Source organism: Cynara cardunculus (genome assembly GCF_001531365.2).
Source record: "Cynara cardunculus var. scolymus isolate 2C chromosome LG 14, CcrdV1, whole genome shotgun sequence".
NCBI classification, from domain to species: Eukaryota; Viridiplantae; Streptophyta; class Magnoliopsida; order Asterales; family Asteraceae; genus Cynara; species Cynara cardunculus.
In genome coordinates, this window is record NC_037541.1 from 7,506,957 (window position 1) to 7,520,319 (window position 13,363).

General features: G+C 33.3%; 2 protein-coding genes across 8 annotated transcripts in view; one reads left to right on the plus strand and one right to left on the minus strand.

Moving 5' to 3' along the window:
* Positions 1–2,962: 2,962 nt before the first annotated feature.
* Positions 2,963–6,131, minus strand: LOC112526392. The gene is made up of 6 exons (XM_025136680.1): positions 6,002–6,131; positions 5,501–5,534; positions 5,172–5,418; positions 4,640–4,960; positions 3,732–4,499; positions 2,963–3,580 (listed from the first exon to the last, which is right to left on the minus strand). The coding sequence occupies exons 1-6, from the start codon at positions 6,129–6,131 to the stop codon at positions 2,963–2,965; spliced, it is 2,118 nt and encodes a 705-aa protein (XP_024992448.1).
* A 1,935-nt stretch (positions 6,132–8,066) lies between these two features.
* The window catches only part of LOC112526341 (probable N-acetylglucosaminyl-phosphatidylinositol de-N-acetylase), a 13,879-nt gene continuing 8,582 nt past the window's right edge, over positions 8,067–13,363 (plus strand). For 2 of the 7 annotated variants that reach the window (XM_025136610.1, XM_025136616.1), the window contains exons 1-2: positions 8,257–8,571; positions 8,658–8,718. In XM_025136610.1, the coding sequence (XP_024992378.1) occupies positions 8,460–8,571; positions 8,658–8,718 (173 nt within the window). In that variant the 5' untranslated portion in view covers positions 8,257–8,459. The other 5 variants (XM_025136611.1, XM_025136614.1, XM_025136615.1 and 2 more) reach the window with 5 other exon arrangements.

Below are 13,363 nucleotides of genomic sequence, written 5' to 3' on the forward strand. Positions count from 1 at the left end.
CAATGCTCACCAACCGGAGTAAATGAGGAGAGGTGAGTTAGGTTGAGAAATAAGTTCAATGAGCTAAAAATCGCATTTAAGGCGTCTAGGAGTTCCTGCGATCTTGGCTCCCTGCCCCGTACCCGTTATTTATATTAATTAATAAATTAAATATATATTATTTAGTTCAACTGAATCGGTAATTCATAACGTCTTATTTACTGACTAGGTTTAAAATCTAGAATTGTTATTTTTTTATGTTACTATGTAATATTTTGGATGTCAAGTCAAAGTACAATTACTCGATATGTTTTAGATATTACTTTATATGGTTTTGGATATTACTTGATATGTTTTAGTATGTGTGACATTAAGTTTTTCTTTAATTAAATTGAATTTCTCTTGGTTTTAGCTTATTAATTATCATATGATGTTGTGATTTTCTTTTTTGTATCAAATTAATTTTCTTTTGATTTCAGGTTTATTAGAAATTTATGAAATTTAAACATGTGTGGTATCTTACATATTCTATTTAAAATAGCTTATAAAACAAGGAAAAAAAATCCTTGTTTCCCCATTAGGGATCCCCGTTCCCTGTTTGGGATGAGGACGGGGATGTGATCATATTCCCGACGGGGATGGGGACGAGGACAAAAATGAGGGATGAGGATTGAGGTCCCTACTTCATTCCCATGCCTAACCCAAGGATCCTGGTGCAAGAGTCGCCCGCGTACAAAGTTCACAGCTATAGAGGTTTCTCACGACCATGGCTTGCTATACCAGGCTCGCTATTCAAGTGTAGCCCCAACTCTGAAAGGCATCCTACTCATGATACACCAAATATGACATTGGATCACAACCCAAGGGTCACCACACTTATCATAAGTGTCGAATGCTACAAGACCCTAAAAAAAGGCATTTTCTTAATTCAGTCGTGATTATATTCCGAAATATCCATATAGCAAAATCTTAGGTGTTTCAATAAACGAGGTAATTGACTTAGAGTTCGAGCCCATAAACGAACTTATAAGGTTGAATTTTATGTTATACACTAGTAACACCTAAAATTTTAAATAAGCATCGATCTCGAACATTGAAAATACTCGAGCTTGAACTGATCAAGCATTATTTTATTAAAAATATTTAAGCTCGAATATGATATTAATTTTTGGAGTCGAATCCCAACAACTTATTACTAAACACCTATATTATGTGAAAGTTAGTTTTGTTAGAATAAATTGCATATTTCTTCTAGCTCGTAGTTTTAGTTCACGATTATCATTCAAATCGAAATCCATAACTATAAGATCCAGATAAAATGTAGAATCAAATCTTAAATATCAAATCAAAATCTATATCAATACCGTTCAAATATTTTGTAATGAGGTGATTATAATTTTTAACTCTACGTATTTATAATTTCATAATTTTTAACTCTACGTAATAAATTGCATATTTCTAATGTTTTCACCTTTTAAATTCGTTTCTTGATTATTAAGAAAAATCAACACAAGAATTTACAGATTGTTGTGGAATAAGAACAAGGAAGATCCTAATCTAAACAATCCAAATCTTAATCTTAGAACACAAAGAGTTTCTAAAGATCAGGAGAGAAAGCTGGAAGGTGTTTGTTGCATAAAAGAAGTTTAGAGAGAAATGTAGAATAAGGCTTGCTAAGAAGAAGGATCCACATGTCAAGAAAGGGATGAAATTAATATCCTTGTTCATCAGGTAATGCAGTCTTTTGACCACATATGAACAGTTGCCTCAGAGAGTTGATGAACATGTTTAGAGACAAGAAAGTAAATCGTACTATACTATTGCCGGATTGAGGCATGGGGTATGTACTTTGTTCAAGAGGATAAAACAAGATAATCTTGATGAACAAGATATTGATCCATCTTTGAAGGAATCACTTAGGACTTCTTCAGGTAGTTGATAACTTGGTCAACATTCATATTTCTTTCAGATAGTCATAGTATCAATGAACACCACTTTCAGACCACGAGTAGATATATTTTTATTTTTCACTACTTCTTCGATATCGCTGAAGTTTCCTTGATATCGAAGGGTTCAAGGAACCCGTTGGTTACCTATTTAGTAAAAAAAAACGTATTTTAAAAATTAAATTTATTTATCATTTAATAATAAATATATACATATCTATACTATATTATAAAACATTTGATAAAAACTCTTAAAAACCATTCTTTATGTATAAAGTACTGTTTATTAATGCATATTACTTAAAATTTAAGATTACAAGTAAATTGTGCGTAAGTACAATTATTAAAACTCCATTTTTGAATTCGTATAACTAATTGCAGATAAACATAATCAAATTCCAGATAAATATCTTATTTTAAATATAATTTAAAAAAAATATAATTAAGATAATCATTGAATTCTAACAGAATTCTTATAAAAAAAATCATATTATTAAATAAATTACTTTGTTATTAAATCTAAATTAAATTATAAAAAAAATGAATTAAAGAAATTACACAAAATCAATAACTTTTACATAGTTAATTTGATATTAATATTGATATATTTATTTTCGAAATTTTATGATATTTTCAAATTTATATTTTATTCAAAAATAAAAACATTATTCCTTCTTAAAACCACATAAAAACCGTATTATAACATCTTTAGATAAAGAATAAAATGAAACATTAAAATCAGAATATATCTCGTTGCATTACGCGAGTACCCTTCTATAATATATGTACACTGTATATACATAGATTAAATAAAATAAAAAATTTGATCGAGATCAAACTAGGAACGAGTAATATCATCCCCAGGGCCGTTCCTGAGGTTTTTGATGCCCTGTGCGAAGATGCTAAAAATATGCCCCTATGCCTTTTTCTTAAGCAAATGAAACGACAAAACATACAATTTTACGACGAAAGATACGATTTCATTAAAATGAAAAATACAAAGGGGACATAAAACCAAAACCCCAAATATAAGTACATCATCTAAAACGATGTCTTCGTGCATTTCTTGAAACAAAAATATCAATTATTTTTTCATATTCAACATTCGTTAAAAATTTACTTTCAATACTCAAAATTGCTAACCCGTTTAGCCTTTCTTGACTCATGGTAGACCGCAAATATGACTTCAGTAACTTTAGCTTTGAAAAACTTCTTTCAGCAGATGCTACCATGACGGGTATAGTCAGCAAAATCCTATATGCAAGCAACACATATGGAAACATATCCATCTTCTTTGCAAACTCCAAAATCTCAATTGATGTCCATGGCTTTTCTCCTTTATATGCTTCCGACGGTAACATTTCTTGTAAAATTTGTAATTCCATAAACAAATATTTCCCATCAATATCACAATCATCACCATTTGTTAATGCAACTTCAAGATTCATACAAGAGTTTTTCAATTCTTCATCATTTAAATTAACCAACCTCGACCCATCAAACATAAAACCAAAAATCGATTCAAAAATTTTCATTTGCTCAAATCTAGTCTTCAATTGAGATAAAGCCATATCAACCAAAACAAGAAAATAATCAGTTCTAAATGTTTCTTGAGCAGATTGTTGTTCTCTTTCCGTATTTGGAATCTCATCAAACTGTTTTTTTTCTAAAATAAGAACGTTTTATCAGAAATTCAGGCTCAATTCCAATTTCATTTGCAATATGTTTAGCTTCAATAATGGCAGAAGTAAGTCCAGTCTCCCTATACTTCTTAAAATAACAAACCAATACCTCTAAATTTTTTACCGCAACATCAAGTAGCATATCTTTAGATTGTAACTTTTTGCTAACTAAATTGATTTTATACAAAATTTCATGCCAAATAACCAAACTGACAATAAATTCAAAACTTGAAAGTTCACCATTTACCAAAGATTCAGCATCTCTACATAATTTTCCATCATCGCTAACTTGAGATAATTTCAACAAAGCTTCCCTTATTTGAGCAAATTGACTTTTTATAGCTTTAACACTTTCTATATGACTTTCCCAACGTGTAGTAGACAAAGATTTCAAAGTCAAATCATCAATAAACTCAAGTAAAACATTCCATCGCTTGGTAGAATTAGCAAACACATTGTATATTGTTTGACATGTTCCAAAAAACGTTTTTGCTTTATAACAAGAATTTGCCATATCACACAAAACTAAGTTAAGACTATGGCAACCACATGGCATATAAAATGCTCTAGGATTTACATCAAACAATCTTTTTTGAACACCTTGGTGTTTTCCTTTCATATTAGATCCATTATCATAACCTTGTCCTCGCACACAATTAATGTCTAAATCTAGAGATTTTAAAACATCTTGTAACACAGTGAAGAGACCTAAACCAGATGTATCCTCTACAACCAAAAATTCTAAGAAGAACTCTTCTACACTTACGGGAGCACACGACATATCAACACATCTAATAATCAAAGTCATGTGTTCCTTGTGACTTGCATCAGGAGTGCAATCAAGAATTACGGAAAAATACTTTGCCTCTTTGATTTTTTTAATAATCACACTCTTAACTTCAGATGCCAACAACTGAATCAGTTCATTTTGAATTTTATGGCTAAAATAATGATAATGAGTTTCTTTGTCTTTAATTAGCCGAAAATGTTGTTTCATGACAGGATCAAACTCCGTAATCATTTGAAGTATACCCAAAAATTCCCATTAGAATTTTGATAAATTTTTTCATTTGATCCACGAAAAGCCAAATTATATTGTGCTAGACACTTCACAACAGCAATTATTCTAATCAAAACTTCTTTCCAATGATCTGTATCTTTCTTAATCAATTCTTGTAATTCTTTATCAATTGTTTGATTTTTATTCAATCTCACTCGCAACTCAGTCCAAGTTCTCAAGTTAATCATATGCTCAAAACTATTTTCATGCAAACTTAATGTTTCACCTAAATGCCTCCAATCATTTATCCCTTCGGTAGCTAATTGACTTCTAGACCAAGCAGTTTTGAATATCTTACAACAAAAACAAAAAAACTTTATCCAACTCTTTTGAATAAACCAACCATTTTCTATCATAAGAATCACCATTTCATAATTTGCGGACATAATGTTCACAAGAAAAATGTCAATCTATTTTATCATTTGGAAAGTTGATGTTGGTTTCTCTTATAGGCCCTTTTTCAACAAGTAAATCTTTCATTTTTGAATCTAAATCATCCTAAACCCTTGGATCAAAAATATTCAAAGGAACTTCATCATTACATGGATTTTCATCGTCCCCAACTTCATTAGTACACAGATTTTCAATATTTTCAACAAAATCATTGGGATTTTCAGAAACATTCTTAGTGGGATTTTCAAAAACATTTTCATTGGGATTTTCAGGCACATTTTCAATGGGATTTTCAGGCACATTTTCAATGGGATTTTCAGACACATTTTCAATGGGATTTTCAGACACATTTTCATGCCTAACAAAATATCGATTTAACGATCCCTGTAAAGATTGGGCAATTTCTTGTTGTCTTTTTTTTCTTTTTCTATTTTGTGCACCTGATGGTTGTGATCTCGGAAACATGTTTAATATCTTATGAAAATCAAGCAACAAATATCCAAGCAATAGTCAAGCAAGTAAGCAACAAGCATAGAATGATAGAACCTGGATTAAGCTCGTGCTTCCTTTCCAACTTGAAGACTCGTTCTTGAAGACTTGGCCCTGCTTCCAAATTCCAATCCAGACTTGTTTGACAGTTCTAACTTGGCAACTTCGGACATCCAATTTCCTAAATGGCAAAATCCAAGCTTCCAATTAACTGTATGATTGTATCTACTATTAATCTAGATTTCAAATTTGAAGAATGAATTGAAGGATAAAGATTTGATAAACAAATCATTAATCATTAAATCTAACAATCTGGTAATGTCACTACTGTGGTACATATGCTCAAACATCTAATAATATGTTTAGAACTTAGAATCATAGAATGTGGGAAAGTGAGACTTCGAGACTCTAGTATACCTGTATATATAGTGGAGAGTAGGAAGGGGACTTACCAGTTACTGAGTTACCACTCTCGAGCACGACAAGTAGATGGCAGTCGGCACTCGGCTCCTCGATTAGATGGCAGTCGGCACTCGGCAGTAGCCAATCATCGGTCGTGTCGACTCCTCGATTCAAGGCCATGGACATAGCGTCACAGCCGTTGTCCTTGCCTTGCGTCCTTGCCCGTTAGAGAATAGAGAAGTTACCGTTGCCTTGTCTTACCGTTGCCTAAGTAATCCCCTGCGGCTATGCGCCTATGCCTCTGGAATCGGAACGTCTCGCTCGTTCGGCAAACTCAAAAGAATCGATTAATCGAATGGGGATTGGGGAAGTGCGATTGACCGATTGTGCGAACAGCAACGCAACGGCGAGGGTGAACGTCAAAGGCGTCGACCGTGAAGGCGTGAAATGAGGGGTCCAGTAGTCCAATTCAATCTTGGTTTTGAGCTTGTTTAAGTTTTAAAGCCCAAGTCTGTAATTTTTAAATCCAAAGAGTTAAAAGGCCCAAAAATAAAAACTAATAATATAGTCTATATAAAAATTTTGATGCCCCTTTGGGTTTTGATGCCTTGTGCGGCCGCACGGACTGCACGTGCCCAAGGACGGGCCTGATCATCCCTAATCTCATTGCTATCCCGTTTCAATATAATAATAAATCTTTGTCCCTGAAAAGAAGGGAATCCCCATCTTTTTATGGATAATATTATTTCCTCTCTACAAAATATATAAACTTCAAAACTTTACATTTGAAGAAGTTTCCAAAAATCAACATTAAAAGGAAATAAATATTATTTTAACCATTTATATTAATAAAGTTGTATGTATTTTTATTGTAAATTTAAAGTTTATTGGATGATAAATATATAAAATAGTTATAATTAATGATAATTGCATGAAAAAGTAACGTATTTAACTTGATTTTTATTTTGGATAACGTATTTTAAAAACTTTTATTTTGATACTTAAGATGTAAAATTTTAAATATTTAAGGACATGGGTAATTGGTTGAAGCGTTAACCGGTTACCATGCTAATGTAGCGTATAATGTGGTATCCAACTCAGTATTATTTGTTATTCAACTAATTTTATCACATCACTCATCACATAAGCATGATAATCGATTATTGCTTCAACCCGTTATCCAAATACTTATATGTTTAAATATTAAAATGAAAGTTTTAAAAATATGTCATCTAAAATAAAAATTAAATTAAAATACGTTACTTTTTCATACAACTTACCAAAGTGTGGATTGAACTTTTTTTAATTTTCAAAATAGGTTGTGTGAAATTCAAAATCAAATTAGGGCTCCATTTGCAAAATCCCCCAATTTCACAGTTCACGACGCCCATCTCATAGGAGCACCATCGTCCGTCGTTTGGCCCATGCTGCTGCCATTTCGCTGCTCCGCCTCTGTCACCGTCGACCACCGCCTCCCGTCGATTGTCCTTGCCGTGCCACAATAAAGCACACTCACCAGATCAATTTCAGTGTTTCTGGCAAGTAAATTTTGCAGCATCTCTGAAAGTTTTTTCTTGCTCATTGTTTTTGTTCGTGTTATATTCATCACTTGTTTTCCACACTGGGGCGAAGCCAGGCTTAATGTTCTATTTTTTAACTGTTGTTGAATCCATTATTGAGTAGATTTCATTGTTGAATCCAGTATTCTTCCATTATTGAGTAGTCTTCAATTTTCTACTTTTCTGTTAAAACTTGAAAGGAATCCATCATCCATGAATATTGAAGCTTAAAAGGAATCCATCATCCATGAATATTGAAGCTTAAAAGGAATCCATGGCTATTTACTTTTCTTCGCGAGAGTTTGAAATGAGTTTTCTTCAAGCCTAAATGTTAATTGTCAACTGTTAAGTGATATCACTGAGTTTTCTTTCTAACAGCCTAAATGTTAATTGTTAAGTGACAGAGAAAAGAAGTAAATTGTTAGGATATTTGAAAATTGCCATTGTTTGCAAATTGTTTGAGGTATTTGACAACTATGGATAAACTTTTAACAATATATGAACAGCAACTTGGTTTCTTATATTGAAAAAGATGTGTAATGCCGACCACGATGAAGATATCATTGATATATTTCAGAAAATTAAAACTCGTTGAAGTCATTGTTGAATCAGTACAGGTTAGTGCTCCACCTTTGTAATGTAGTTATGTACATTTATTTTTTGATTGACGTTGCTATCAATATCATATCATTATATTTTTGTTTTGTTGTTTTATTAATGAGGACCACCATAGACAATATTCCAGGCTCCACCCTTTTTCCACACTTTCAGAACTGTACTATTCTTGTATCTGGTGGTGATTATCATTTGAAACTCTTGTCCAAGAATGGTCTTGATGCCAATTTAATTGATCTATTTGGAATATAGCTTATGAAGATGTGCAATAGGTGTTACAAGATCACTGGTCACTGTTTTATTTCATTGATTATTTTGTGTAGGACTGTAGGAGATGGACTGGTTCCTGATTTTTGTTTCAGTAGCTATCATATGGTTGGCTTCTATCTGCAAAATTCTTCATGCATCGTTCTATCCATACCAATCCTCCTTCGCAAATAATGCCGGTGGGTGATCTAGAAAATATTTGCTATCGCATTTAAATTTCATACTTATGTTGGTTAGTTTAATACTTATTTTCTGAACATATCAGCTGGATCTCTGCAAAAGAAAAATGTCCTGCTAGTCATAGCCCATCCTGACGATGAATCCATGTATGGTTAAACCCCCATTACCTTCTTCTGAATTGTTTTTTTTCTTTTTAACTTCCAGTGTACCATATAGACTACTAGCTACATTTCTAGTATTTTGACCATCCATTGATCCATAATAGTCTGTGGTTGGATGATCATTGGGTCCACTGTGGTTGAATTGCTACTGACCCGTGATGTAATGATTACAAAATAAAGATTTCATATAATAATAGTCACGAGAGTAATAATTTATTAAAGACTAATATTTAACAGTTGAGATTTTGTACAAAATGCCAGAATTTTTTTTAAACAGAAATTTAAACTTTTAACATAAGAAAATCATATAGATAGCAATTAAAGAACACAAGGAGTCAAAGAAAACAATCTCTTTACATATGGTAAGCTTTTAGTCAAACAACAAAGACAAACAAACAAAGAGTATATAGAAGATATTTTACTGGGTGTTAGGATACTAAAGCTAACTGATTCTCAAATACTTGTATTATGGAATATTATTTTATTGGACCTTGTAAACAGCATTTGATGGCTCTGACAAAATGCTAATTCTACGTTATACACTGATAGCACCTGGAAACCATAACCTGCTATTTACTTCAAGTGGTTTTGGTTTCCTATATTTGAAATACTTTTCCACTACCCCCAATTGGAAGAGGGTGTGGAACCATCAATATTATTCTTTTAAGGAATAGGTCTATTGATAAAGTTTGGTAACTCTTGGTTTTTAGTTAGGTTTGGGGTGCTTAACTGAAAATGCAATGATTTCTTTTTCAATTTCCATTTGCTTGTAGGGCAAAGCTTCGCTATGATACGTAGTCGTTTACTTTTTGACTATGCTACACGTAACAACTTTACTCATTCTGTTTAGCAGATATAAGCATCCATGTCATTTAGAAGTCAATCGTAATTTATAGTATTGATAACAAGTTAACAACTATGAGGTACTACTTGACAAATGTTACAATATTCTTTTTTCAATATACTCCATGTCTCATTTCTTGACTTACCTACATGCATGGGTGTGGAAAATGTAAAAATGTAAAAGATTATGTATTTAATGTAGGAGTAATGGGAGCCGATTATAATCTCATAATATTAGTGATTGTAGGCAATCCCATAAAATCAGGGAGTCATAGAATAGTTTCCTTTTCTTTCCCTTTGCCTTGTGTATTTATATTGTATGCTTCTCTGTCAAGAAGAATAAGAAACACAACAAAATTCCTAAATCTGTTATGGTAGTAGAGCTATCGAAGATTGGGAAGCCTTTCTAGCTTTCATAAACCTTCTTTGATAATTTTGCAGGCCTTCATTGCCTCCTTCCTTTGATTCCTTTTTTGTGGCCTTCATTGCCAACAATTCTTAACCCAACACAGAAAGAATGAACAGAACCCAAATTAGAATCTGCCATAATCCATGTTTCTCAACCAGGAGATTTACAACACATCCATGCATCATACTGATTGGATGGAAAGAACTATCTCAATGGTGGATACACATTCCCAGGTGCTTGTTTTTTAACCTATTCAGGTGAGCATCCTTTTCCATTTGGATTTAATGTCTCAGGCTCAACCCTAAAATACTCATGGATCATTGATTCGGGAGCAACTGACCATATGACTCACTCTTCCAAACCTATGCTGTTAAAATCGCGATATATATCGCCGATATATCGGATATCGGTCTCTGGAAAAATATCGGTGGTGAAATATCAGTCAAAATATCGGTTCCGATAATATTGCCGATATTTACCGATATTTCATCGATATTTTGATGGAAAAATCGGTCCGATATACCGATCTTTTGTAAGGCAAATGTTTGGGCTTTTTCTTATTACATGTTGGGCTTAGTTTTTTGGACCTCTTTATTTGGTCAACTAGTCAACACATATTAGGTCTCATGCTTCTTCTCTTCTCGGTTCTTCAAAGTTTACGCTTCTTTTCACGAAGAAGTGAATGTATTAGCTGATGTTGACTCGTATGCCAAACCTATTGCTTGCGATTAGCTTGTTTTTGAACACTTTTCCTATTTTGTTTTATGACACTTGTTTATGTGATGTTTTAATTTTGAAACTATGTTTCTAAACTCTAATTAATGCATATAATATGTTTATGGATGCATACGTATAATATATATATATATATATATATAATTCTAAGAAATATTATATTAAGCTCTATTTTGGACCGATATATCACCGATATAACCGAAATATCGAATATCGCTCCTAACCGATATTTTGTATTTTGATCGCAGTAACATCATAGTTCCAAACACTTCTCCACATGCTCACCTTGTCCAAGTAACAAGAAAATTGCCATTGCTGATGGAATTTAGATCACTGTAGCCGGTATAGGAGATATCCAACTCAGCTTATCCATTCTTTTAAAAAATGTTGTTCACGTCCCAAAATTGTCCACTAATCTGATTTCCGTAAAGAAACTCGCACAAGATTTACCTTGTCAAGTGGTATTTTGTGACGAATATTGTTTGCTTCAGGAAAAGGATTCGGGGAAGACGATTGGACTTGCTAAGGAAAAGGATGATCTATATTGTCTTGAGATGCCAAAAAGTACTAGATTATCTCACTCTCTTGTATCAGAATCTGTTCTTTCCAATAAAGAAAAAATCATACTTCATCATTGTCGTTTAGGTCATCCCTCATTTAGGATTATTAAAGTTATTTTTCCTTATTTGTTTAAAACAATCGATGTTGAAAGCCTTCATTGTGAGGTATGTAAGTTTGCTAAACACAAGCGTATCCCTTTTCCTATCAGTGATAAGAAGCAACTCTCCTTTTTATCTTAGACATAGCTTCATGTATATGTTCAATAGTACGCCTAGTTCACCGGGTTCTATCACACTGATATTTGGGGTCCATCTAATATTTCCAATGTGTCGGGTGCAAGATGGTTCGTGACCTTCATTGATGATTGTACACGGGTTACTTGGGTGTTCTTATTAAAACATAAGTCTGATGTTAGCACTATTCTTCCTAATTTCATTTCGATGGTAAAAAATCAATTTGGAGTAAAAGTTCAAAAATTGAGATCTGATAATGCTCGCGACTTTTCTAATCAAACTCTCACCTCCTATTTTAAAAAAGAGGGAATAATTCAAGAATATTCATGTGTTAAAACACCTCAAGAGAATGGAGTGGCAGAGAGGAAAAATGGGCATTTATTAGATCAAACCAGAGCATTATTATTTCAAAATAACGTTCCAAAGCATTTTTGGGGAGAAGCAGTGCTCACAACAACTTATCTTATAAATAGACTCCCTACCCGAGTTCTAGGATTCAAAAGTCTTATGGATGTACTTTCTTCCTTTTACCCAAATGTGTCCACTTCCTACAATCTTGTACCCCATATTTTTGGATGTATTTCATTTGTTCATGTCCATAGCCAAGACATAAACAAACTTGATCCTCGGGCTATGTTAACTTTGGGATATAAACAAAGTCAAGGGGATCACACTCTGTTCATCAAGCACTCAAAAACAAGAAAAATAACAGTGCTACTAGTTTATATGGATGATATCATTGTAACAAGAGATGATAAAGAAGAGCAACAAGCCCTGAGCCTATGTCTAGCCAAAGAATTTGAGATCAAGACATTAGGAAGATTGGAGTATTTCCTTGGAATTGAAGTTGCTCATTCAAGAAAGGGAATTTTTATATCCCAACAAAAGTATGTTATAGATTTGCTCATGGAAACTACAAGGTGCATGCAAACCTGCTAGTACTTCTATAGACCCGAATCATAGACTAGGAAATGCAGAAGAAGATGCAGTTGTGAACAAAGAAATGTATCAACGGCTTGTGGGGAAACTTATATATGTCTCATACTAGGCATGGCATAACTTATGCTGTAAGCATGGTCAGCCAATTCATGCATAACCCAAAGGAAACCCATTTACGAGCCGCACACCGGATTTTACAGTATCTCAAAGGAGCACCAGGGAAGGGAATCCTGTTTGAAAGAAATAACTGTGCAACTCTTGAAGCATACACAGATGCAAGCTATGCTACGTCATCAGTTGACAGAAGATCGATAACAGGGTATTGCACTTTTCTCGGAGGAAATCTTGTGACATGGAGAAGCAAGAAGCAAAGTGTGGTAGCACAATCTAGTGTTGAAGACGAATTTCAGGCGATGGCACATGGTATATGCGAACTATTGTGGCTAAAAATCATCCTAAAAGATCTAAGGATCAATTGGGAGGGACCAATGAAGCTCTATTGTGACAATAAGTCAACAATAAACATAGCTCACAATCCAGTTCAACATGATCGAACAAAGCATGTTGAAGTTGACACACATTTTGTTAAGGAGAAGCTAGATAGTGGCTTAATCTATACTCCATTCGTGCCTACTCATAAACAACTAGCAGACGTTGTCACCAAAGGACTAAGTAGACCAATGTTCGAGAGAATTTTATCCAAGCTTGGAATGGGAAAGTTCCACTCACCAGCTTGAGGGGGGAGTGTGGGAAAATGTAAAAATGTAAATGATTATGTATTTATTGTAGGAGCAATGGGAGTCGATTATAATCCGATAATATTAGTGATTGTAGGCAATCCCATAAAATCAGGGATTCATAGGATAGTTTCCTTTTCTTTCCCTTTGCCTTGTGTATTTATATTGTATGC

Bases quoted from the DNA above. Each gene is read 5' to 3' on its own strand.
- LOC112526392 (XM_025136680.1), bottom strand. From the start codon at position 6,131: ATGGCCTTGAATCGAGGAGTCGACACGACCGATGATTGGCTACTGCCG. The intron at 5,419-5,500 runs GTGCACAAAATA...ATATTTTGTTAG, and splicing joins TCCGAGATCACAACCATCAG to GCATGAAAATGTGTCTGAAA. The intron at 3,581-3,731 runs GTAAAAAATTTA...GAAAAAAAACAG, and splicing joins ATATGCTACTTGATGTTGCG to TTTGATGAGATTCCAAATAC.